Genomic DNA, 27,877 nt, shown 5'->3' with positions numbered 1-27,877 from the left:
GGTTTAATCACAGGACAAGATGAATTTGTCCAAACTCTTCTTTACACAACTCTATTTTCATTGGTCGCACATTTGTGCAGTAATTTCACCTTGTGGTTTTCTATGGCACCATCTGGCTTTTGAAATAAACTCTGTGAGACCTTCACATACCTTAAGACTTAGCAATTTAACTCCTGGTTATCTACAGGCATACCTTGGATATATTGTGGATTCTGTCCCAGACCACCAAAATAACGTGAATATTGAAATAAAGTGAATCTCACAACGTTTTTGGCCTCCTAGTGCATATAAAAGTTATGTTATACTATATAGTAGTCTATTAAGTATGTAATAGTATTATGTCTTTAAAAAATACATAGTTCAAATTAGCCAGGCATAGTGACAGGCGCCTGTAATACCAGCTACTCAGGAAGCTGAGACAGGAGAATCGCTTGAACCCGGGAGACGGAGGTTGCAGTGAGCTGAGATCATACCATTGCACTCCAGCTTGGGCAACAAGAGCAAAACTCCACCTCAAAAAAAAAAAAAAAAAGTGCACACTTCGATGAAAAATGCTTTATTGCTAAAGATTGCTAACGATCATCTGAGCCTTCAGTGAATCATAATCTTTTTGCTGGTGGAGGGTCCTGCCTTGATACTGACAGCTACTGACTGATCAGAGTTGATGGTTGCTGAAGGTGGGGTGTCTGTGGCAATTTTTAAAAATAAGACAACAATGAAGTCCGACCCATCAATGAACTCTTCCTTTCAAACAAAATTTCTCTGTAGTATGTGATGCTCTTTGATAGCATTTTACCCACCATAGAACTTCTTTCAAAACTGGAGTGAATCCTCTCAAACCTTGTTGCTGCTCTATCAACTAAATTTATGGAATATTCTAAGTCCCTTGTAATTTCAACAATGTTCATAGCATCTTCACCAGCAGTAGGTTCCATCTCAAGAAACTACTTTCTTTGCTCATCCTTAAGAATCAAGTCCTCATGAGTTCAGGTTTTATCATGAGATTGAAACAATTCAGCCACATCTTCAGGCTCCACTTCAAATTCTGGTTCTCTTGCTGTTTCTACCACATCTGTGGTTACTTCCTCCACTAAAGTCTTGAACCCCTCAAAGTCAGTTGTGAGAGTTAGAATCAACTTCTTCTAAGTTGCTGTTAATGTTGATATTTTGGCCTCTCCTGCATGAATCACAAATGTTCTTATTGGCATCTACAATGGTGAATCCTTTCCCAAAGGTTTTCAATTTACTTTGCCAAGATCCATCCGAGGAATTACTATGTATGGCAGCTATAGACATGCATTTCTTAAATAATAAGACTTGAAAATCTAAATTACTCATTGATCCATGGGCTACAGAATGGATGTTGTGTTAGCAGGCATGAAAACAACATTAACCTCCTTGTACATCTTTATCAGCTATCTTAGGTGACCAGGTGCATTGTTAATGAGTAGTAATATTTTGAAAAGAATGATTTTTCTTTCAAGAAGTAGGTCTCAACAGTGGGCTTAAAATATTCAGTAAACCATGCTGTAAACAGATGTGCTGTCATCCGGGCTTTGTTGTTTCCTTTAGAGAGGACAGACAGAGTAGATTTAGCATCATTCTTAAGGGCCCTAGGATTTTCAGAATGGTAAATGATCATTAGGTTCAACTTAGAGTCACCAGCTACATTCACTCCTTACAAGAGAGTTAGCCTGTCCTTTGAAGATTTGAAGCCAGGTTTTGACTTCTTTCTATCTATGAAAGTCCTAGATGGCATCTTCTTCCAACAGAAGGCTGTTTCATCTCCACTGAAAATCTGTTGTTTAGTGTAGCCACCTTCACCAATGATCTTAGCTAAATCTTCTGGGTAACTTGCTGCAGCTTCTCAATCAGCACTTGCTACTTTGCCTTTTATGTTATGGAGATGGCGTCTTTCCTTAAACCTCATGAGCCCACATCTGCTAACTCCAAACTTTTTCTGCAGCTTCCTCCCCTCTCTCAGCCTTCTAGAAATAAAGAGTTAGAGCCTTACTCTGCATTAGGCTTTGGCTTAGGGAATGTTGTGGCTGTTTTGATCTTCTATCCAAACCACTAACGTCGGCAATAAGGCTGTTTTGCTTTTTAAACATTTGTGTGTTCACTGGAGTAGCACTTTTTGTTTCCTTTAGAAACGTTTCCTTCGCATTCACAACTTAGCTAACAGGCACACGAGGCCTTGCTCTTGGCCTGTCTTGGCTTTTAACCTGCATTCCTCACTAAGCTTAATCATTTCTAGTTTTGAATTTAAAGTGAGGAACTTACAACTATTCCTTTCACTAGAGCACTTGGAGGCCATTGAAGTGTTGTTAACTGGCCTAATTTCAATATTGTTGTATCTCAGGGAATAGGGAAGCCCAAGGAGAGGGAGAGGGAAACAGATGGGAGAACAGCTGGTTGATGGAGCAGTAAGAATATACACATTTGTCAATTAAGTTTGCTGTCTTATATGTGTGTGGTTTGTGGCACCCCAAAACAAGGACAGCAGATAGTAACATCAAAGATGACTGATCACAGATCACCATAACAGATATAATAATAATAATGAAGGTTGAAATATTGAGAGAATGACCAAAATGTGACAAGGAGACAGATAATGAGCATATGCTTTTGGAAAAATCATTCCAACAGACTTGCTCAAATCATGGTTGCCATGAACCTTCAATTTGTAAAAAACACAGTACTTGCAAAGTGCAATAAAGCAAAGTACATAAAGAAATTCTTGCTTTTGCCCACCCTACCCTCAACAGGAGGCAAGTATAAGTATGTTCATTTCTGCTTTGTTTATAATGGCAAAAAGTTAGAAACAAATTGTCTATGAATAAGAGAGCAGGTATGTACAGGTGCTACGTTATTACAATAAAATATGATAAAATAGAAAAGTATGCACTAGTTAAAATGAACCAATCAGCTATATGTATCTACACAAAAAACATCTCAAAAACATGACATTAAGTATAAAAAGCAAGTTCAAGAAAAATACATGCAATATGACCGTTTAAAAAATAAAGTTTAGGCTGGCCATGGTGGCTCATGCCTGTAATCCCAGCACTTTGGGAGGCCTAGGTGGCCAGATCACTTGCAGTCAGGAGTTTGAGACCAGCCTGGCCAACATGGCGAAACCCCATCTCTACTAAAATAAAATTTAAAGAAATAGCTGGGCGTGGTGTTGCTTGCCTGTAGTCCCAGCTACTTGGGAGGCTGAGGCATGAGAATTGCTTGAACCTGGGAGGTGGAGGTTGTAGTGAGCCAAGATTGTGCACTGCATTCCAGCCTGGGCAACAGAACAAACTCTCTCAAAAATAAATAAAAATTTTTTTAAAAAGGTTAATATGAATATATATTATAGCTTATGCACATAAAAAAGTATGCAATATCCATTGAAATGGCAAATCCCTAATTCATGATAATATTTATCTCTGGTGAGGAAAGAGAAATGATAAGTATACATAGGAGATGCTGCATGTAACCTCTTATTTCACAAACGTGGTGGTGGGTAATGAGTGCTCATTAACCTTTTTTTCTATACTTTTGTTATACCTCAAATATTTAATCACTTAAAAAATTGAAGGTGAGTAGCAAAGACTGAACCTGGAGTTCGTGAGGAGGCATTTGGAGGCTATCAGAATCAGCATTTAATACAAGGCTCAACAGGTCACCCACACTGGTGGCAAAGGAGCTGAGTCAGGTGACAGCCACGTGGCTTCAGAGGTAGAATTGTGGATGTGGACCAGTACTGGGATTGTTTTTGTTGGGCCATAAAAAATATGTTGGTTTTGGCTAGCTAGCTTTGGCTAAGAGAATGCTACTGTTCTTTGGTTCTGTTGACTACTTCTAAAGTTCACCTTGCTGTCTCCATCCAGACAACAGAAATGTTTCTGGGCTCTGCTTTGTCAGTTTTTATTCTTAATTTGTATTTGCCACATGAGGAGTAGCAGGTGAAGGGTGGTATCTGTGATGTGCTGGGGTCTCTGTTAGGTGCTTTCCATATATTAATTCATGAAAGTCTCATAACAACTCCATATGGTGGGCATTGCTATCTTCATTTCACATGTGAGAAGACAGATTCCGAGAAGTGCAATCACATGCACATGGTGGTGGAGCCCAAATCGGAAACCATAATGGGTCCTGGTCCAAAGTCTGTGTTTTCTCTGTTACATCTGTGGTGCCCAAACTTGGTACGTAATAGTGTACTATATACAAAGACACAGGAAACACATTTTTTTTTTTTTTTCTGGAGCATAAATTGTACTCCAAAATTTGAGAAAGAACTCAACAGGATTTTTATGTAACATCATATATAATGGAATTATGGAATTATATTATGGAATAGAATACACATGCATGCACATTTTTAAGATAAAAGAACTTTAAAGAAGTTCTTGATTTTAACAAGGCACTTCAGACTATACCGTGGGGCTCCAGGGGGTACACTTTTACTTTCTTCTCCTAACACGGGTACTCCAGAGGAAGGGATTGAGAAGCAGTGGACTACACTACTCTCACAAATCCATCTTCCCAGACTTGCTAAATTGCTCCATGGTGATTTCTTTTTACCATCGTTGTGACCAACATGCAGACCCCTTAGACAAACCTTCTGTAGAGATATTGCCTGTGTGCAATATCTGGAAGAAGTCTCCCTACAACCATTACACAAAAGAAACAATAATTTTCATCTGGCCTCATGTTGAGGCAATATTTTCTACCTGCATCCCTCTATATAGGGATAGACTGGCCAAATGTTAAAACTTCAGAGAAGGATGTGGGCCAAGGGGAGCTAGGGACTCGCCCTTTGAATTACTGTTGGGCCTACTGTGATGATTTGAGGTGGGATTTGTCCAGGACGATTTGGAGCCATTCCTTAGCTTGCTTATAAAAACCCCTAACAACAACCACAATAGTAACAACAACTAATGTTAATTGAGCACTTACTATGTGCCTGCATTGTTAACCTTTCCAACAGTTCTGTGAAGTGGGGATCATCATTGTATTCACTTTATAGATTAAAAAAACATAGGCACAGAGAGGTAAGGAACTTGCCTATGGACTCAGACCACATAGTATTATCTCCCAATCAACAGGACAAGAGAATAAACAAATGCCCCACTCCCTCGCCATTTGTCTTAATTTCGCCATCAAGCCCTCACACAACTAAAAGAACAGTACCTCAAAATGAAATGAATTCAAGTTCTTTCAAGCACTAAATATCTTAAGACTCTTTCTCCTTGTTGCTTTTAAATTTAGAAAAGGCCTTTAGAACTATGTCTCTTGGTAATGGCAGCCTGTAATCATTCTGCTCCAGGAATCAAGTGATGTCTTCAGAGTATGTCATTTTCCCCTGTGACACTAATAGCAAAACCACACTCTCAACCAAACCAAAGCATGACTGAGAGGGAGAGAGACGTGTGGTCTCTTGGTTTCTACTCAGCAGTTGCAGCCAAGTGTTCTTGGCTTCCATTCTACCTCCTTAAGCAATAAGTAAGATACTCAACCTCTTACCCCCATTTGTGAAATGCTGATGCTACCTCTTTACCTCTTTGTGAGGAGTATTTCCAAGCTCCAGTTTCCAAAAGCCCACGAAGATGAAATGTGTAGAGGGTATAGGCTGCCTCGGGGAACTGTTTTCTTAAATATATCAGAGGGTTTGAGTGATGAATTGTGTATGCTTGGATTTGTTTTAAATTTAAAACTGTACATAATAGTAAAATCATGGGAAATCCTACAGTATAGTAATTAAGAATATGAACATTGGGATCATGCTTTTTGAGTTCAAATTCAGGTTCCTACACTTTCACATTACAGTGGCCATGAGCTTTCTCCGCCTTGATATCCCCATCTTTGATAATACATATAATAAATGCAATTCTCAAAACTACCAAATTAGGTAGATACTATTATTTTCTCTGATTATAGATGAGGAAAGTATACGAGGCTACTGGTATATAATAAGCCCTTAATAAAAGATTATATTTAGATATACACACATATGCATATGTATGTACATACACATATTGGTGGCTTCCATTTGAATATTACACAGATAAGAAACAAAATAATACATGCAGAGGCAGTATGTACTTGGTAGCTTTGTAATGTAATAGAAAAATCACTGGGTTTAAACTTTTTAATTTTGTGAGTTAAAAAAAAGGTGCTGCCAGTGAGTACATGAATGAATTTGAGCAAAGAATTCTGTCTCTCTGGGGATCATTTTCCTCAGCAGTAAAATGAGGTCAGTGGGTTGGATAAGATATAATAATTCTTTGACTCATAGTTGTTCTGTTATGCTATGTTTTTTAATCTTGCAAAGTTTGGAAGAAAGGTGAAATTTCCAGTCAAAGATAATGATCTTGGTCTGCATATTTTAACTGTTGCTTCTTTTTCCAAATTTCTGTGGAAAGAGCTAACTGGTATAGTAGAGAAAATGTTTCTTCACTGCCGAAAAATAGGCAAGGATGCCAGAAACTTCGAATTTCTGCATGATGTGGAGCTGCTGAGGTCAGAGTGAGGGAAGGACCCACCACCCTGGGACCCTAGAGCACAAGAAGAAAAGCCTGGAGGGTGGCAGGGAAGTGAAGGAAGCTAGTTCTCAACACAGTGATCCAGCATTGACACCTGACCATCTTCCTTTAGCTTCAGCTTCCTCTTTGCCTTGGAAAGACTGCTGGGTTTCTACTCTGCCTAAGATAAAATTATGCTACCTATAAATGTTCTCATTTTCCTTAGCCTGAGCTCTTAACATTTTCAGCAAGGATCTTGCATGAGCTGCTGCAGAACTTTTTCCAAATTCCAGTACTGAAAAGCCCATGTGGTTCCATTTTTAAGTCACTATACTCAGAAAAAGTCTCAACAGTTGGGAAGAAGAGGACCAATTTTAGCAATTTGAGAAAATATTCCCCTTTGAAATAAAGTCATATAAAAAATAAGGGAGCACATATAACCAGTTCTAATTTATATTTATGTTGAAGACATTCTAATTTATATTTATGTTGAAGACATACCTTCAACAGCAAGGTCATACACAGGTGGAAAAATTTAGGAACAGGAAGGTATTCATAGGGATGAAAGATATTAATTGTTAGTTGAAAAATGCAATGGAAGCAGTGAAAAGTAAGCTGGGTGACTGTGAAAACAGAAAAAAAGCAAAATAAACAACTTAGACTGGTAATTACAGGACCTGAATGAAACATTCTCTCAGATGTCAAAGAAAAATAATGGAAAGATTAAAAAGTTAGAATATAAAGAGATGTTGGATAGATTCAAGAATCGAATGGACAGAAGAAATGTTAATCACAAGAGGCACAGAAGAAAAATGTTTTAAGCTAAAAAAAGTGTATTAAGTCTTCAGATAGAATGGCTCAAGTACTATACAAAGTACTGTACAAAATCAATGAAAGGACTATACCTGGAAATATTCTGCTGATATTTTTAAAAACATGTATGATAAAGAGAAAAGTTCTATAAGCAGCCAGGAAGAGAAAACAGGCTACCCATATAGGAGAGATATATTAAATTGTTATCTCTCCTTTCTAATACATGCAAGTTGACTATGTCTTTAGAAAACATAGGGGGAAAGATAGTTAAGATATAAGAACTTTATATTCAATGGAAATATTTACCTGGAGGTGAATACAAAAAAATTACCATATAAATAGTGACTTAGAAGTCTTAGTATTCACATATTCTTCAGAAAAATCTTACCTAAAAAAAAGACTCAGCAAACTGAGGAATTAAAAATATATAATTAAAATTTAAGTACTGGAAAGGAATTATGTGTGTGAATGTGTGAATGTATTCATATATATTCAATGAAATGAGTAAATCTTACAGTAAATTTAAATAATTATTGTTGATACGTTTATAGAATACAATGCAAATATTTCTTAAAAAGAAATTCAGCAAGAAGAATCAGTAGATGCTTATTCAATTCTTGTCACTCTCAAGGCAAGCAAAATTCATTGGCAACTGTTACTAGGATGCAAATTAAATTATACTTTTCAAATCATTGAAAAATTACACAAAAATCAATGAAAGTAAAAAATAAATGAATGACAAAGATATCAGGAAATTCAAACAAAATTCAAGTTTAATAATATTAATTTTGGACAAAGGATATAAAGCCAAAAGCACTAAAGGTGACAAAAAGATTATTTTATATTGATTAGATGCACACTCCATAATGAAAATACACATAAATCAAGTAAGATGATGTAAATTAAAAAGCAATGTGTTTGAAAGTAAAATAAAACAGTCATGCTGGAAAATGCAAAATGTCTGTCTTCACAGATCAAGTAAACAAAAATATAAAATATTTAAAAATTGCATTAAAGTTTCTTATAACAAAATTTTAATCATCCAAGTATACATATTTTCTAACATCCATGGATACTAAATAAAATTTGATCATGTAGTAGTCCACCAACAAAAATTAATAAACTAAAAAGTAGAAATTATGTAAATCGAATTTTTAAAAACTGCAATGACTCTAGAAATTGAGGAAAGGGTAAACAAAAATGTGAAAATTGTGAAACACTTTTCCTAAATCATCTTAAATCAAAAATAGTAAATATAACTATTAAAAAATTAATAATAAGAATAGGACATGTCAAAATGTATAAAATTCAACAACTATATCAGATTTAAAGTATAATTTATGCTATTAAAGTTTTATCACTTAGAAAGAAATAAAGTATATAAAGAAAAAGAGAATAATCTTCTTTTTTTTTTGGAGCCAGAGTCTCACTCTGTTGCCCAAGCTGGAGTGAGGTGGTGCAATCTCGGCTCACTGCAACCTCTGCCTCCCAGGTTCAAGAAATTCTCACCTCCCACATAGCTGGGATTACAAGAGCGCACCAACATGCCCAGCTAATAGTAGAGATGGGATTTCACCATGTTGGCCAGGCTGGTCTCGAAATCCTGGCCTCAAGAGATCAGCCTGCCTCAGCCTCCCAAAGTGCTGGGATCACAGGTGTGAGTCACCACACTGGGCAATTATCTTTTATTTTGAGAAGCCAGAAAAACTTGCAATATAAGAAGCAGAAGAAAGGAATTAATAATAGTAGTAACATAAAATAATGAATCATAAAGTCTAAAAATACATAAAACAGAACTGATGAATAAATGTAAGAAACAAACCATTAGGTAATTTGAATGGGGAAATAAGAGAAAAGAAAGTCGCTTTACACAATTGGAGGAAAGGGATATAACCAAAGACACAGAAGAGCTTTTGAAAATTAGAAAGATATGTGATAAATTTAAAGGGTCAACATATTGGTAATTTCTACCATTTCTCAAGTTAGAAAACATGATAAAAACAATAACACAAAAAGCTGAGGTAAAGAGCTTCTTCAATAATAATTTAGGCTTTGATGGTTTTCCTCTGACTTATATCAAACTTTGAACAAATGTTTGTTCTCTATATGAGTTCAGCAATTCTGCAGCTTACAGCAAGATTGCCTACTCATTTTCCCAAGCTCATGTAATCTTTTTACTCCCAAGCTGATAAAGACTGTATGAAATAAAGCCCCAGAATACTCTCAATATTAAATATCGATAAGTAATATCTTTCAGCTTATATTAAATCCAGAAACAATAAAAACATAGCAAACCATGATAAAGTTTATTCTAGAAATGTAAGGTTAGTTTTTCATTAGAAAATCTGTTATTTATTTGTGTATTTGTGACACAGCACACTGTGTTGCTCAGGCTGGAGTGCATTGGCATGATTACAGCTCACTGCAGCCTTTACCTCCCAGGCCTCAATCAATCCTGTTGCCTCAGCCTCCTGAGTAGCTGGGACCACAGGGGTGTGACAACATGCTTGGCTAATTTTTAATTTTTTCTTTCTTTTTTTTTTTTTTGAGACAGGGGTCTCCCTATGTTGCTCAGGCTAGCCTTGAACTCCTGGGCTCAAGCGATCCTCCCACCTCAGCTTCCCAGAGTGCTGGGATTACAGGTGTGCCAGGCCATTGTGCCAGGCCCATTAGGAGAGCTTTTGATTTAAAATTTTTACACTGAGAGGTCAAAGGAAACAAAGAAAGATATAACTATTTTGATACGGCAAAAGGGTATTTAACATAACAACTATCTCGGATAAAAAAATTTTAATAATCTTGCATTTGAAGAATCCTTCCTTAACAAAGTAGATAAAATTTATGAAGTTAGCATCCAATAAAATGCATAATTGTAAAACCGAACTGGGAATTAAAGTCTGAAAATTTTAGAATGTAAGAAGATACACAGGAAGATATACTAGCTATAAATATTAGAAAAAAGGACAGAATTAATCACAGATACTACAATCACCTTATTGGAAAACCACTTAAAAATTAATTAGAAAACTATTAGAACTAATAAAATGTTTCATTAAAGTGGTGGTATAAGAGGGTGGGCGTGGTGGCTCACACCTGTAATCCCAGCACTTTGGAAGGCCGAGGTGGGTGGATTGAGGTCAGGAGTTCGAGACCAGCCTGACCAACGTGGTGAAACCCCGTCTCCACTAAAATGCAAAAATTAGCCTGGTGTGGTGATGTGCACCTGTAATCCCAGCTACTAGGGAGGCTGAGGCAGGAGAATCGCTTGAACTCGGGAGGTGGGGGTTGCAGTGAGCGGAGATCGCGCCACTGCACTCCAACCTGGGTGACAGAGCAAGACTCCCTCTTAAAAAAATAAAAATAATAAAAATAAAAGAAATAAATCTACCAAAAACCTGTTGGAAACCTATTGTTTTCCCCAAAACTAGTATTTCTGAAGCTTTTTTTTTGGCAGGGGATGAGGATGGGGGCTGCATGCATGTTCTCTCCTACAGAAAACCCACTGACATGCACATTTTTGTAAATCATTTTATGGAGTTTGATAGAAGCCCATGGATCACAAACTATAGGTTCACCAGTCAAGAGTGAAGAATGGCAGTTTGGAGAATACAACAGCAAAGCATTTCTTTCACAGTGGAGGCAAGACTTAAGATGCCTGGGAAAAAAATGTTGACAATTAGACTAATTTGAAGGAAAAAAACAACACCATACTGAGGGACATAAACGAGACGTGATATATCCCTAAATAAGAAAATAAGTATAGAAAAAAAATGCAGTGCCATTGCTGCTGAGTTAGTCTGTATTTTTCACAGAGTTCAAGTAAAAATCCCAGGAATATCTGGGAACATAAAAAATTATTTAAAATGTATGTGGTTGGAAAAATCCAGTAAAGACCAAGGAGATTTTCACCCAAGATTATAAATGAGGATAGATTGGTCCTCCAGATGTTAAAACTAATTAAAACAATGTGATCCAAGTATAGTAACAGATAGGAAAACAGAACAGAATAGAAAACCCAGTAATAAACCCAAGCCTAGCAAAGAGTTTAACTGTTCAAGTTGTTGGTAAAAGATTATTACACAATGGTGTGGGAAGAACTGGCTAATCAATCGGGGAAAGAAACACTGGACATTGACCTTGTACCTTACATCATAATAAATTCCAGAAGTACTAATTTAAATAGAATAAAAAATACTACAAGGAAAGGTAGTAACAAAAAGAACAATGGCAGCCCAATTACAATTATAAACAGGGGTGCTAAATTTCTAAATAATATTTAAAAACCAGAATTCAGATATACATTAAAAGAATACATCATAACCAAATGTATACAGAAATACTAGAATAATCCAATATTTAAAAATGTTTTTTATGACATTCGCTGTACTAGTAGGTAAAAGAAAAATATCACCATCTTAATGGAAGGCAAAATTGCATTTGATTAAATTGAGCATCTGTTTTTTTAAATGAATAGTTGAACTTCCTTGATACGGTCTTATTTCCAAATGATGATACATTTGAAGTATTTCAATTAATATAAGAACAAGACTCTCCTTGGAGTTTTCAGGGACTCATATGCAGTAGTTAACATCATTTTATTCTAATAGTACTTAAATTGACATTGTACACTCTATTATACTAACGAAGTGACCTGCAAACTTTGTTACAATCTATCAACTATTTAAACTGATGAAGCCAGGAAATCTCGGAAGAGCAACATGATACAATACAAAGTACAGGAGTTGGACCAAATTTAGAATCCAGAATCAGAATACTAGTTCAGCAGATTACTGGCTATTTGACCTCGGCAGGTTACCTCAACTTTTTGAGCCTCAGTGTCCTTATCTGTAAAACTGAAGTAACAGCAGCCAAGATAGAGTATACTTGCTACTGCCTATATCACCTGCTGATTACAACAGAAAAAGCAACCAAATAGACTGGAAAGTAAACAAAACTGGTGGACTGGGGAGGAAAATTTAAACCTAGAGAAATTAACCACACTGCCATGAGGTCCAGAATTTCCCCCGCCCCCACTCAAGTAGCTGCAAACTCCCCAGATATGGTGACAGGCAAGTTTATAGATTCAAGAAGCTCTGTAAAGTCAAAATAGGGCACCCTGAAAGAAAACCATACCCACACAAATAATCGAACTGCTAAGAACTAAAAAAGAAGAAACTATGAAAACAGAAAAACGACACATTCCACATGTAACAATGATTCAAATGACTGCATACTTCCTTCCCATTAGAAAATAGAGTAACAATGGTTATATGAGGATAAATAAAAAATGATATATAAAGTGCTTTGCAGATAAAAAGACACAAATCGTAGGCATTATTATTCTAATTGGAGTTTCTTTACTATATCTTAACACATTATATTTATTTTCTATTCTATTTTTTCATCTTCTCATAGCTTTACCCTATGTCTATTTGATCCCAAGAACTGAATGCAAATACAGTCATTCCTCGGTATAGGCAGAGGATTGGTTCATGATCCCTGAGTATACCAAATCCATGCACTCAAGTCTTGCAGACAGCCCTGCAGAACCTGCATATACTAGAAGTCAGCCCTCCATATATGTGGATTTTGCATCCCGTGAATACCGTATTTTTGATCTGCATCTGGTTGAAAAATACCTGTGTATAACTGGACCCATTCAGCTCAAAATGTTGTTCAAGGATCAACCGTATATCTTTGATATTATTTCTTTTGATTTACCCAAAACCTTTTGCTGAAATGAAAGTCTTTGCCAATTCATGTCTTGCTTTTGAACACATTTTTTCTTAATTCTATAACGTCCCTCAAGTATTATACAGGTATCTTAATGGACCCTTTTCTGTTTTATAGGGATACTGTGAAGATCAGGTGAGATAGAAAAATATAAATTCCTGTGACGAAATAAAACACTGCAAGTCATATATTTCAGAAGCAGTACTAGCTTGGAAGATCTGAAAGCCTGATTCTTTTAGCCAGTCTCCTGAGAAAGAGTTTCAGAGAGATCTTGCCCACATTTCTTTGATAGGCTGATGAGGTTGGGGGTGTGTCCATAAACCACGCTGTGCTTTGCCAGCTGACCTAGGCCAAGCAGTCACCACATGAAATCCACACAGCCTTCAGCAAGGCGTTTTTGGCTGTTGTTTGATGCACATTTGACCCATACGAAATGCTGCTTCCAGCAAACCAGGGACTCTACCCTCTGTTTTCTCTTCAGAACAGGAAACTAGCAGTAGTGACGTTAAGGTACACAAAAATTAGATTCCAAGTAGATTCGGAGGATGACTAATCTCAACAAGCATAACAAACCACAATGAGTCTGGAAGACTTGGCATTCTGATAGTGTTTATAAATCCCTGACCCCTTTGCCCCCGTCAACTTCCCAGAAGCTGTGAGCATTAGCACACAAAGCACCTACAAGTGATGTGTGAACCTGGTCTCTTGGCCAAACTCTTATGCATGGGGCATGTAAGCCAGCATGAAGCTGCACTAGGAAGCCTCGGGTTGTAGGAGGATGTGAAGAACAGGTGAGAGGGGTGTTTAGCTCCCCACTGCGGAACAAAAAATATCTCTGCATAAAGGATGGCATCATCTGAAGACTGAGCAAGATGAGGAGTCTTGAGATGGCTAGAGACACCCCCTCTGAGCTTCTTAAAATCCTTGGCCAGTATTGAAGGCAAGTCACACAAGTGTCTTGGATTTTATGATTCTCTGTTGAACAGAAGGCAGCAAGGTAAACTGGAAAGAATGTGGAGCCTGGGTCTGGTCTGGGTTTTGTTTGCTATTCTTGGGAAAGTGATGTGGCCTCAGTTTCTCCTTCTGTTAGTAAGGGATCAGAAACTCCTGTTTTTTGAATGGGGTTTTTGTGCATCTCAAATGAAATGCATGCATATAGTAGATCAGGTTGAAGGAGAAACAGAATCTGAAAATTCCTACATGGTACAGAGTACTCTTTTTGTTACAGATGGGGAACAAAGCCATGGGGGAAAAAAATAGGGACTAGCTCAAGTTTGCTGACTTCAGCCAGAAAATTTTACTCTATCTTGTCAGTCCTATATTCATTTCTATAAGAATGTTAGAGAATAAAGTCTTCCTGCCCTCCCTGTACTGGCCCTTCCTCCTTTTCTTTTTCCAACATTTCCATATGTGAGGCTCCCAATAATCCCACATGTGTCCCCCATGGTGCCTCTCTCATGTGGACATCTCACTATTTAAAAAGTGTACAGTTTCATAAACGGGGGTAAACTATCCTCTCCACTCTCTAGTATACCATCCTAACTGCGAATAAATGACATGAGTCTGTTATTGCTAGTTTTCATACGCAAGTAAAATGTGGCAAAACCTAAAATATTTTTGTTAAGCTAGGTCTACCTAGTTTAACTACTTCTTTGTGTCAACAACATTCTTTTATACTTGATTTAAATTTCCTTTTATTTTGTGGTACCATAAGCCCTCACTTTCTACTCCATGCCTGGGTAATTATGAATAATAAATATTTCAAGCTCTTACCTGTCTCACAGTACACTTATATCTCTGAAACCTTAATCTAAAATAAGTCTAATTTAAATAAAAGAAAATATAGTCCCCCAAGAATATTGTTTGCCAACATTTTGCTCCAAGTTAGCAGATGAAGTCAACAATCAAATGTGAGATTAATCTTAATGTAATTTCATCATTTATAAAATTTCACCAATATCAGGAAATTCTATCAAAAGTAACTGAAGATTAAACTAGCAGCAGGACCCATGTGCCCATATGTAAGATTAAAAATTTAGGGTAAAAGAAGGAGCTATTAGATTTAAGTGATCAACAGGTCAAGGCTGGCACCAGATCACAAATCTTAGGGATACTCAGGAAGTGATGGACTTTTTAACAACAGGGATAAGAAGTATCCTTACCTGTCTTCTGTCAGTTTCATTAAGGTTGTTCCTCGGGTGGAGAAGACAATAAAGGACATTCTCAACTGTGGGCTGGAAAGGAAAAGAAGCTCTATTAGGACAGACAATAAGACTGTGCATGCTACTCCCTTCAGGCTCCCTCCCTGTCCTTCCCTTTCTATCATGGCTGCCAGAGCTGAAGACGCATAACCCACAGGGAGCCTCCAAGGCTGGTGCTGCGGGTATTGATTAGCCAGCAGAGGACTTGAAGTGTGGGTCAAAGAGAAGACACGCTGGGTCTTCCTGGAGGCTGCTTCTGACCTGATACCATTGCTCAGTGAGTGTGGATTATGAGTAAGAATGATAAACTTCATTGTTGCCCTGTGTTTTGAAGTGTGTCCCAACAAGGGGACAAATCTGTATGTTGTCTATAAAAGGGGATCCTGATAGACAAAATTTGATAATGTTTCCACAGTAGCCTGGTGTATTCTCTAACGATGAGTTGCAGCTTGATGCCATCAGTCATTAACATCATAAAACAAATTCCCTTCGATCTGAAAGGATCACCATCAACTTTTAATTTCTCCTTTGCTTCTCAAGGAGATTATCCTATAAGGAGAGAATGTGCTGACTGGTCATAAGAATATCTATTCCATTTGATAGTTATATTTCTCATTATTAATGAATAAATTGGCATGGTTTTTATATGGCAGTGCTCAGGAGCATTCTTACTGTAAGAGTCACACTCTGGAGACAGAAGCACTCTCACCTGAGGACGAACTTGTTTCTCAGTCTGCAAGATGGACCATCAGACTGCAGTGGATTCAGCAATGAAATGCCGTTCTGTGTGTCCAACTTGTTCTTCCATGATAACATCAATCTATTTCTTCATAATGCAATAACCTCCCATACCTGATCAGGCTCTGAACCTTATAGTTCCAGTTCCCCAAGTGTTTCTCAAACCTGCCTCACTTCCTGTATCTTAGCTTAGGATCCTGGCCTCAATCGTCTGACCACTACAATTTCCTAACTGGTGTCTTGCCTAGGAAGGTTCTTTGCTCCAATTCACTCTTCACACTGCTCCCAGAATTATTTTCCTAAAACAAAAATTAGAACCTGTCGCTTATCTGCTATAAAATTTCCGACAATTCCTACCGTCTCCCGGATAAAGTCTGCATTTATTACCATGTGCCTGATGTACCTTTGGAAGCCCTTGACTTGGTGTTTAATGTTTGACAGGAGCTCAGGCAATACCTGGTGAATTGAATATTGGTCCCTAAAACAGACCTCAGTTTTCTGTCCATGACCCCGTGCTGCCTGTGACTACTTCCCCAGCACTGGGGCAGCAGGACACCATGTTCTAAATCATAACAACAACAATCACAAGGATTAAAATAATATCATAATGGCCAACCTTACTGAGTTCTTACCAAGTGTGAGATAATAGCGATTTGCATGTATGATCTCATTATACTTGAACAATTTTATGAGATTGGTACTAATCCTGATAGTTCGTATCAAACTAATCGTTCCTATTTTCTACAAAAGGAAATTGAGGCCCTGAAAGATGAAACAATTTCCTCAAGGTTACACAGTGGGAGAGTGGCACACCTGGGCCTTGAAGTGAAGTGTTTTAATTCTAGAGCTTGGGCTCCTAAGTGCCACATTATATACTGCTTCCCTTCTATCAAGTTCAGCTCTGGAAATGATAAATTTGAAATACGGAAAATAAAGGTCTCCAAGAGGCAACTGGCATATAAGTCTAGGCTAGAGGCATAATTTGGAAGTCCTCAGTGTACTGATGTGGGCAAAGTTGTTCAGAGAGAGTGTCAGCAGTGAGGAGGGAAGTGAGCCAAATACAAAACCAACACCAGTGTGGGAAGGGCTGGCTGAGGCCAGTGAGATGGAAGCAGAACCAGAGCCAGTGGAGGAAAGGGTTTCAAGGAAGGATAAGTCTGGATCCAATGAAACCCCTGCATCCAGTGGACTAAGGGCTGCAAAGGGCTCCTGGATTTTTTCTCAGGGTCATCCCTTGGTGAGACCTTGCGAGCAAGCAGGTGAAGGGTGGGGAGGAGGGCAGATAGCAGTGGGTTAAGGAATGAATGAGAAGGATATGGAGACGGCCAGTCTTTAAAGACAAGTGAGTGAGGAAGACAAGATCAAGAGATTCACTGTCATTGCTTTTTTTGGGACAAGGGGCAGGAGAGATTAACGTTTGTAGACTGTGGGGAAGGAGGGGAAAGGTAGAGAAAAATACAAGACAGAAGCAAAGACCTGGAGGAGACTAGAGACAATGGGATAAAATCAGACAAAAATGGAGAGGTTGGCCTTACATGGGAGGGATACTTGGATCTCAGAGACTAGTGGGAAGGACATATGTGCATCTTTCAGGAGTAGATTGGAACTTGAACTCATGTCCACTACTCTCTGGATTCTTGGTGAAGTAGGAGGTGAGGTTCTTTGTTGATAGCGATGGGTGTGAGGTGTAGGTTGAAGGCTTGAGGAAAACAGCAAAGCATAAGAATCATTATTAGAAAAATGACAGAGGGTCAGAATAAAGATAAATAAAAGGACTCAAAATGTCAAAACTCCCACTGAGGTTAGAAATGATGTACTTATACTGGCATCAGCCACTGTTATTGAATTTCCCCCTGCAGTCTCAACTGCCTTAGACTTTTTATTAAAATGAAAAAATAAATGAAAATTGCCCATTCATTCACTTATTTAAAAATAGTGACTGAGCATGTACTATGTGTCTGGCACTGTTATGGGTACTCAGGCTGTCACTGTCAACAGACTACAGCCCAGCCTCTGCCTCATGGAGTTTGGATGATGGTAAGATCTTGGCTCCACATTTTGAGGGGCTCCATGGCCAAGCAGGGTTAACAGAGACAACCAGAGAAGGGTGCCTTCTCCGGATTAAGCCATGTCAACCTCCCGGCCCTCAGTTTCTTCATCTATAAACCAAGGGAATTGGATTAAGGGTTCTCTTAATCCCCTTCCTTGCCCCTGCCCACAATTTTCTAAGATTCTAAGATAGTGAAGAGTCTGGGATTGCTCAGGGAACTGAGAAAGATGTTGTACGCCCACTCTAAGTCAGGCGCTGGACTAGTGGGCTTGCACATATTTTCTGTTATAAGCCTCATATATAAACTAGGGTTCAGCCGAGGTTGGTGAATTGCTATAGTTGCACAATGGAACTTAGATTCAAACTCACATCTGCCTGACTTCTAAGCCTATTCCACTAGACTCCTCCACTTCAGAGGGAACAGAAGCCCAGAAGAGCAAATCAGAGACAGAGCAGATACTGTGAAGGGTGTGGAGGCAGACTTGCTTTATATCACTCCAAAGGACCAATGGCTGTGAGTGAGGAAAGGACATCTTGGCTTAATGACAAAAAGACTTATGAAAACTGGAATTGTCCAACTATTGGATTTTTGCCTCAAAAGGCAGTGAGTTTTCACCAGAGCTATTCAAGTAGAGAGTTACACAATGCCTCCTAGGATAGGCTGGGAAGTCTCGTTCTTTTTAATTCCTAGTTTCTATGATCCTTTCAAACATTTTCTAACACCACCCATGTATTTGTTTCTCTCCTTTTCCTGTACTTTTTCTCCCTTCTGTCCTCTCAGCATCTGTTTTTCCCAATCATCTGGGTTTAGATGCTTCCTGCTGTAGCTTCCAATTTTTGGCATAACAGACAAGCCACCTCCTAATCCTTTCCCTCCAATTAGGCAGGTAGGTATGTGTTGAGGTCAGTAACTGAATTTGAGGGGAACATGTCTGTCATCACCCAGGGCTCAGAGGATAACCTGTATTCTGAGACAAAGAACCTTACTCAAAGAAGAACTTTATGGTCACTCCTATCAACTGGAAGACTCTATGGAGGCCATCAGCATGAAGTGGAGCTGTGTTAGAATTTATGATGATCAGACCAATTTTGCCAAAGACTTTGACAACTTGCTTCAAGCACTCTATGAAAGCTGTTACTGTTGTGTTATCCCTTGGAGGCTGCACACAGCAGGGTGAAGTGACCTCACTTCCTTACTACTAAGTCCAAGACTCCCATGATATTTGCAGTGACTATGTTCAAAACTGCATTGCCTTGCCTGGGAAAGTGATGTTCAAAATGCTCAGAGGATTCTACCTGATAGTACACACAGCTAGAGTGACCAAGTATCACATTTTGCTCAGGACTAAGGAGGGTTCCCCTTAGGATGTGAGACTTTCAGTGCTAAACCTGGGAAAGTTCTGGGCAAACTGGGATGAATTGTTTATCCTACACACTGTACACCCGACACGTGAGTCCAGCTAAAATGTGCCAATTGCTGCTGCATAATGCAGTGTGCAAGAAAAATGTTAAAGGTAATAAGAATAGGCTATTCAACAGAGAAGGGAGAATGCTAAATATTTTTGGTCTCATAACCAGATCTGGCTCCTCCCAAAAACATAAAGCCAAATGTTACTCTAAAATGTGGCAAAGATGAAAACAAAGTAAACAGTCTCTGGTCCAAGATCTGAGAGCCCACCTTAGTCAAAAAACATCCCCGAAGTATTCAGCAATTAATAGAATAGCAAACGTGGACTGAGTAGTTCTCATGACAGAGAACGACAAGTGAAGAAAATGCATAGTGTTTCTCACCTGATGAATTTATGAGCCAACTGTTCCACAAAGTAATAGATTTCATTCCAGTGGTGCAGCACACTTCCTGATCTAGGAAAACAAAAGCAGGTGTTGCATGACTCAGGTGTTTATTTGTCTTTACCTTGTATTATGTATCTTCACATTCTGTTATTTTACATTTGACCTCCCCAATAACTGGACTCGTTACTTGAAACTTCTGTGACTTTGGAAATTATTTGAAAGGCTGTTAGGGTTCTTTAAAATGTTGTAAAAGAACTCCCCTCACTCTACCTCGTACTGTCCCACCCCAAATTCACACACTCAAACCCTGAAAAACAACAACAGCAACAATAAACATTGGGCCCAAAGAGATTTACAAGTGAGTTTCGCATCTTCGAGAAACAGCTATTTTTGTGCTATTAAATTATTTCTCTGATTAGGGAAGAAAAACTAATCCATTTAAATGAAATTAGCACACACGATAAACACATCCCTTCCCCAAAGGATCCAACTTCATTTGTAAATATAGATGCAAAATCTCCAAATCCTATTAATGAAATGAATCCAGCAGGAATTCAAAAGAATAATAATTAATTAATTAGTGACGTTTATTTCAGGAAGGTAGTGATAGTTGAACATTTAAGGAAATCTAATTTAGTCATACTAATAAACAAAAGAAGAATGACACAGCTTTTTGTTATACGAAAAAGGAATCCTCTTAGTGACAAAAGAGGGAAACTTTCCCTAGGACATATGGAATCACAGGATTTTAGATTTGGAAAGGGGCTTCTTTATTTCCCAAGTTTGACTTCTGTTTCACTGGTACCATTTTCTGCTGCTTCAATCAGCTTATATTTTCCATAGTGCTCATATTCAGTTTGCTGCAGTGGCTCTAATTAGTTTTTTTTATTTGAACCCACTCTGTTTAGTAGCTGTGATGCCTCCTCCCTTTCACTTAAGGATCAGTTTCAGGCGAGCTCTACATTTCTGCTTGCCATTCTAATAACTGTTGAGGTTAGAGTTTGCTCTTTCTACTCTGACATTTTGTACTGCATTTTCCACTGATTTCTGATTATTTTTATTTGCTATGCACTCATTTACAATTTTAACATCCGGAGAGCTATTTGTTGCTGTTTTTCCTTTGTTTCAAACTATTTTATAGAGATTTAAGAGAACTTTTTGCCTTCCTTTTTATGGAATGATATTCACAAGAATTCTCATTCTGATTGGGTATATTCCATTTCCAGGAGGACAATTTATTTTTCTTTGTCCCATATCCAGAAATAATACATCTGTCTGAGCTGAATAAAAGTGGTACCATATGTTCTGGCCATACCATTAGATACTCTGTGTCATAAGGATGTCTCACTTTCCTCAAATTAATCCAGAACTTCAATTCTAGAGAATGTACATAGGCACCTTTTACAGTGATAGTCGTTGTTCCACGGTTAGAGAAAAAAATTATAAATCCACCAGCACACAATTTCTGTGAATATATTCACACACACAGTCTTATTTCTTTAAAAAAATGTGAAAATAAGTTAACATTTGCTCATTTTATGTGGAGAACTCATGGGTGTTCATTATATTATCCTTTGTTCTTTTTTGAAGAACACAGATTGTTCTAGAATCTTATAACGGGTACTGTAAAAAGGGTCAAAAGCAATGATTCAATCCTAGATTCTTCTCCTCACACAAGAGATATTCATTAGAATTATGTTTTTGTGTGCTCATCTTGAACCCCACTTTGGCTAATTTGAGATGATATTTGGCATAACCAGAGGCAGGAAGATTATACTGGGGATTTGATATTTCTTATTAACTATTAAAAATAACATCACACAGCACTATTCTAGCTGCCTAAGGTGCAGAGATGGCTAAGAAATGGTGCTTTCCCCTCAAGAACTCAGAGTTGAGTAAGGAAGACAGAAGAATTAACATGTAACCTGTCATGAAAAGTACTGCAGCTGAGGACTGTGCATTTGGAAAAAAGAAAAGGGAATGGCTCTCTGTGCCAGTGCAGGCTGTGAAGGGGGGTGGTTTTTAATCCCATTCTTCAAGGACAGTTAGAAACTTGTGAGGAAGACAAGGGGAGCAAGATCATCCTTGGTGTAAAACACAGAAGTTGGGGAAGAGCAAGTGGTTTCCTGGTGCAGCACCACGCAGCCTGCAGAGGGGAGGTGAGGAGCTGGGGAGATGGGGAAGGGATCTGGAAGGAGCGTGCCAGCGTCCCCTTCTGTCAAAAGCACCCCTTTGTCTATTCTGCTCACTCAGCCTTTATACATACTCCACCTGCTTGGGATACTCATTGTCCACAGTGGCAAGCAACTCTTCATTCAAGACTCAGGTCAGTGGGTGCGGTGACTCACGCCTGTAATCCCAGCACTTTGGGAGGCTGAGGCAGGCAGATCACGAGGTCAGGAGTTCAAGATCAGCCTGGCCAACATGGCAAAACCCCGTCTCTACTAAAAATACAAAAATTAGCTAGGCATAGTGGCACATGCCTGTAATCCCAGCTACTCGGGAGGCTGAGGCAGGAGAATCACTTGAACCTGGGAAGCTGAGGTTGCAGTGAGCTGAGATCGCACCATTGCACTCCAGCCTGGGCAACAAGAGAGAAACTCCATCTCAAAAAACAAAAAAACAAACGAACTCAGGTTGGTCTCTCCCTGTTGCTTTTAACCAACACAAACAGGACTCACTACCCCTGCCTTATGCTCTCAGGGCCACCGTGTCCACCTCTCTGTCAGCATCCCCTGATACTGGGTGGCAATCGGCCTTGAAGAAATTTCCCTCCCGAGCATTAGCTGTTTATTGAATGAAAGAAAGAAGAGCACAAAGAAGAAAAGCCTCTATTGCTCATGGAAGCTTCCTGATTTTTTGCCAACTGATCCTCACCTATTCTGCCTTGGCTTGGATAAACGGCCTGGGTTTGGGACTCAGATGGCTCTCACCAATTCCCGTGACTTATGTGAACTAAGAAGCCTTCCCAGATGGGTCACTGATTCTAGGGCATAGCTCCTTGGTGACTGGGCCCACATGATCATCAGTAGATCTCCGAGCTGAATGGCAGCTGGAGTCTCCCATGAGCTCACCAGAACTGCACATCCTAGCCCTGGGCTTAAAGCTTTAGAAATCTTCTTTCGTAAAGACCTGGCCATCCTCCTGGACAGGGTTCACTTTTATACTTCAAGTTACACAGACTGGTCTAGGGTGCCATCCTTCAGCCATGGGGTGGATGCTCCGGCCCTGGGGGTCCTGGGTGGTGATCTGGCAGAGATGGCCCAATGCTGTCCAGGTGCCTCCGAAGATATGCCATATGACTGGCTATAAGCCATTGGCCAATCCAGAATTCTATGACCCCTTTCCACTAGAATCAAGAGATTTCCTTGAAGACTGGCCATTAGTGGCCACTTCTGAAATGCAATGCTGTGTTTTGGTCCATAAAACCAGGAAAATTAATCTTTGAAATTCTGGCTACTAAGGGGGTAGGGTGAAGATATCTAATGATTAGAGAGGAACCTCCAAAACTCCTTTATCCCATGTCCAATTTCCTCATCGGTGGAGAATTTCTGCCGGGAGGAATTTATACTGGGAAGATGGTTAATGGATACAAAAAAAAAAAATTAGAACGAATAAGACCTAGTATTTGATAGCACAAGAGGGTCAACTATAGTCAATAATAATAAATAATTATTTAATTGTACATTTAAGCGTAACTTAAAAAGTATAATTGGATTGTTTGTTACACAAAGGATAAATGCTTGAGGGGATGGATATCCAATTTTACATGATGTGCTTATTTCACACTGCATGCCTGTATCAAAACACCTCATGTACTCTATAAATATATACATCCACTATGTCCACAGAAATAAAAAAATAAATCAGGAAATTATACTGGGAGGAGAAGCAATGTGTTGGTGACATAGGAACTTGAACTAGAATTGGGAAACTATTATTGACTCACTGTTTAAGAAGCAAGAGTTTGAAGTAAATCCTTTTTGAGTTACTATTTCCTTATTCTCAAGGAGTGGCCCTATTTCACAGCCACAAATTCATTTGCATTCCTTTACTTATTAAAGAGGGTCACCCAATGATAATTCACACTTTCAGCTTTCTTAAAACATGTCATTTTCACTATACTTCTATCTGACTGATGTAAAGTTTATACAGTTTTGATGTTCACCTGATTCATTGATGCCAGATATAGGGAAAGATTCAAAACATATCCTTGGGTGTTGAGAAAAGTCTACATCCATAAAAAACTCTTGCTAATGGGCAAAAGCTGAATTTTCTGAAGAAGAAAATAAAATGAGAGCTTTAAGACAAAACTGGAGGCAAGGAAGCACTGACAGGCTTGCTCCTCTGCTAACAGGTGCCCTGTCGCTGCTGGAGTTTGTCACTTCATATATATAAGTGATCATTCTTTACATAATTATGTAAGCCTTGACCAAAATATATACCCTTTGAGCCACACTGGAGATGTACATAACTTGCCTCCTCAATCATCAAAGGTAAAACACAACCTTCTAAGATTCTAGGAACCAAACTGGGTTTGTCTTCTCTGGGTTACCCTGGGATTCCGAGGGGCCTCAGCTACTAACAGAAAACAGGGGTAAAGGGTTATCTCGATCTGCACCTTGGACTCCTTCTACTCTTTATTTCTGAAACTTCTTAACCCACACATGCAGGCATTGTCCTATCCCAAGATCAAACCACCTCTTGGAAAAAGAAAGAGGCCTATGTCCGCTGCTTGTAGTTTCAGCATGGCAGCGAGCTTGTTGGGGGTACTGCTTATATTTCTTTAACCCAAATCCCCAGTGGCAGGAGGTTTACCTGTCTGGTACTACAGTCCTCTCCCCTGCCTCACCACCACCCACCGATCCCAGCTGACTTCCTATCCATGACCACTGGGACCTCAACCAGACCCCTACCCCGCCCCCTGCCGCCTTCTCCCATAGGGATGAATTTGCTGGGTTTATGACTCAGTTTAGACTTTCTGTTGAAACACGTATGTCTCACCTGCACTTGGCCTTGTAACTGATCTTCTGGTGTGGAAACTGCCCTAGTGGCTACTGCCAGAATAATTGACTCAGGGTAGTTCAGACCCTCGGTTTCCTCTCAATCCTGAAGACCTAAGTGGACTCCCGGTCACAACCAGGTGTTGGCTGGGGGAAATGGCAGAAAGTGGATCCAATTCCAGTTTCTTTCCACCCCACAATGTGTAGAACATGCCATTTATCATGTCAGTCTCTTTGTGAGTCAATGATCTTAAACTCTGGCTATGGCGTCCTGATACCATCTTCAGATAGTATGGCCCACCCAGCCATTATCACCAAAGTTGCAGTTGGAAATTAAAACCTTCTAAGCCCAAATGTAAATAGTACTAGAAAATGTTCCACTGAACTCTGTTGTAGAATTTTTTTTTTCCAGAATTGTCTTTAACACGTAACTACTGGGCAAACTATAGTCACAGAGAGCTGCAGTGCCACGTGCTACAAATCAGAGGATATAAAAAGTCCCTAATTTTGACTCCATTAAATCCTAACTCAAATGCAGTTCTAGCCCCTGAAGGCTATCATAGGTCAGCTTGGTCTCAGGATGACACAGAGGCTCCAGGCCCCTTCCTGGGATTTTGTGCCTCTGTTTCACTGCACAAATCTCAGCAGAATTTGGAATTCAAGTAGCCTCCCAGGAATTCTGCTTGAAGACAGTCTTACAGAGTTCTGTGCTTGAAGATTCTTTCAATACACTTGGGTCCACTCAAAACCAGAGTCAATGCCCTCCCACACTATCATCTGACTTGGCCGTGGAGAAGGGCTCGCCAGACCATGGGGAGGGAAAGCCACCAGTCTTCACTGCTAGTCCCAGAAGGTTGCTGCTGAAAGCAGTTCCAGAGTGTCTTACTTATTTTTGTTTTTCTATGCTCTCTCTTGTGTTTGGAACATGGTAAGAAGTCAAGAAATTTTTGTGACATTGCACTTACTGTGTCTTCCCAGTGCAGGATTCTGCATGGAACCTGACACTGCCCTCAGATTATTGTTCAATTACTTCCAAGGGCCTAATATGCAAAGAGTAGAAGCAAAATAAGAACTCCAAATCTCATTCTAACTTGTTTTCTGAAGTGCATTCTTTTCTGTTTATGTGAGTTTCCAAACCTCCCTGTGGTTAAGCTCCTTAGAAAACACAGGCTCTTTCCATTAGCCACACATACAACCAGAGTCAGAAAGAATCGAGTTGGCCAAATTGAGTTTAAATTACCCTCCCTTCTTTTGAACACAGATTAGAATAGAATAAAAGGGAAAAAGAAAGTTTGCAGTTGGAACCATCACCAAGGAGTCTTTTAATCCTGGAAGAGCAGAGCAGCTCTAAGGATGGAAATTATAAAACTGCCAATTTCTACTTGTCCTTAGCCCCACCCAGTTGAAGTCACTGATGTCCTCAGCGACCCACTTGGGTCCCCTGCCAATCCTGGAAGGATACAGATATGTTCGGCAGCTTCAAGCGCACGTAAGTGGGACTCACACTTAGTTCTGCTGTCAAAGACCCTGCGTTCATTTGCTGTTGTGCTCCCTTACCAGCTTCTTCCAAGGAAAACAGTGCACTTCAGAAAACAAGTCAGAATGAGATTTGGAGTTCTTATTTTGCTTCTACTCTTTGCATATTAGACCCTTGGAAGTAACTGAACAATAATCTGAGGTCAATGCCTTCCTCTTCTTCCTCCTAGCCTTGCCCTCTCCTCTGACTGCCTGGAGTCTTAAACCTGGCCCAGGCCTTCAGGCTTTGTCTTCCTATTACTGTTTCGAGTCACAGCCATGCCTCCCTCTTGCTCAAAAAGCTTGACCTTGACCTTGCCTCCACTCCAACTTCATTAGACACTGATACAGACCCAAACTTAATCACTGAACACTGTACTTTGAGTTGGCGACGCCCACCTTGCTCCTGTCTGTGTCGCAGGGACCCCAGCACAGGGTGTCCGGCGCCACTCGACTGACTTGTGATGGAATGTCCCGTTAGTATATCTAACTGATGCCTATGGACAGAATGGAACTTATTAGTGATTTGGGAAAGCAATTTCATGGGACATTGCCAACATTAAAAAAATAGAATAGAATAAAATATAAATACCAGAATATACTGCATACAGTAACAAAAAGAATGTAATGTGTAACTTTTGTTCAATTACACATAAGTATTGTATATGTACTGTGTCAAGATGTAAAATGTATTTTTCTTGTGGATCATGATCAAAAAGGTATTACAGCAAAATATGTACTCCTTTCAACTCCACTCTGCCTTTTTCAACAGGCACATGCACACACACACACAACACATGCACACCAGGAGAACCCTAAAAACATCTTCTAATATCAACTATTGGTACTTTTGGTGCAGATTCAACACAAAAGCACTGTTGTTAAGAATACAGACAATGGGTTAGTAACCCAAAAGGTATTTCCCATAATTGAAATGCACAGCTGTGGCTCCGTTTCTCATACTCGCCAGATTCACAGAGATGAAGCCACAGTAGCCACTTTGCATCCCCCAGAAAGATCAAAGGGGGATGGGTCAACATCATCGAGTGAAAGTGGCTGCGGATGATGTCACTTGGGAGGAAGTGACTCAGAATGAGGGCACCAAGGGAGAGGGTTTACAAATATTGTATCACAAAAGCAGCAGGTCCATTGTTGGAAATTTTGCGGGGGTGGGTAGCGAGGAGGGAAAGACAAACAAAAGGAAGAAAATAAAAATCACCCATTATCCCACAGCTCAGATAGAACCACTGCCTTCACTGCAGTGATTCTACTTTCAGACTTCCCGAAGCATCTTCACTTTGTGTATTTACAGGTTATGGTCTCTGCTCTTTTCACTTAATGTCATTATAGTTATGAACACATTTTTATTTCATTCACTAATCCTTCCCAGCATCACTTGTAACATCTGCATTTTTTCCACTTTATAACTTGTATAATTATAACTTTATAATACGTATAATTCCTTTTTGTACATTGAGTTGCTTCTACTTTTTCACATTACAAAATAATTCTGAT

The 27,877-nt window shown here is 39.2% G+C and overlaps 1 protein-coding gene across 1 annotated transcript in view; it reads right to left on the bottom strand.

Annotated features, from left to right (window-relative positions):
• The window catches only part of ANTXR1 (anthrax toxin receptor 1), a 255,495-nt gene that overhangs the window by 208,559 nt on the left and 19,059 nt on the right, over positions 1–27,877 (bottom strand). Inside the window, exons 2-3 of the mRNA XM_011985041.1 lie at positions 19,842–19,913; positions 15,224–15,295 (exon numbers count right to left, since the gene is read on the bottom strand). Coding sequence (XP_011840431.1) covers positions 15,224–15,295; positions 19,842–19,913 — 144 coding nt within the window. The remainder of the gene's footprint in view (positions 1–15,223; positions 15,296–19,841; positions 19,914–27,877) is intronic.

This window comes from Mandrillus leucophaeus, unplaced genomic scaffold (genome assembly GCF_000951045.1).
Source record: "Mandrillus leucophaeus isolate KB7577 unplaced genomic scaffold, Mleu.le_1.0 Scaffold279, whole genome shotgun sequence".
Lineage (NCBI taxonomy): Eukaryota > Metazoa > Chordata > Mammalia > Primates > Cercopithecidae > Mandrillus > Mandrillus leucophaeus.
This window is presented reverse-complemented; position numbering and strand designations above follow the sequence as displayed.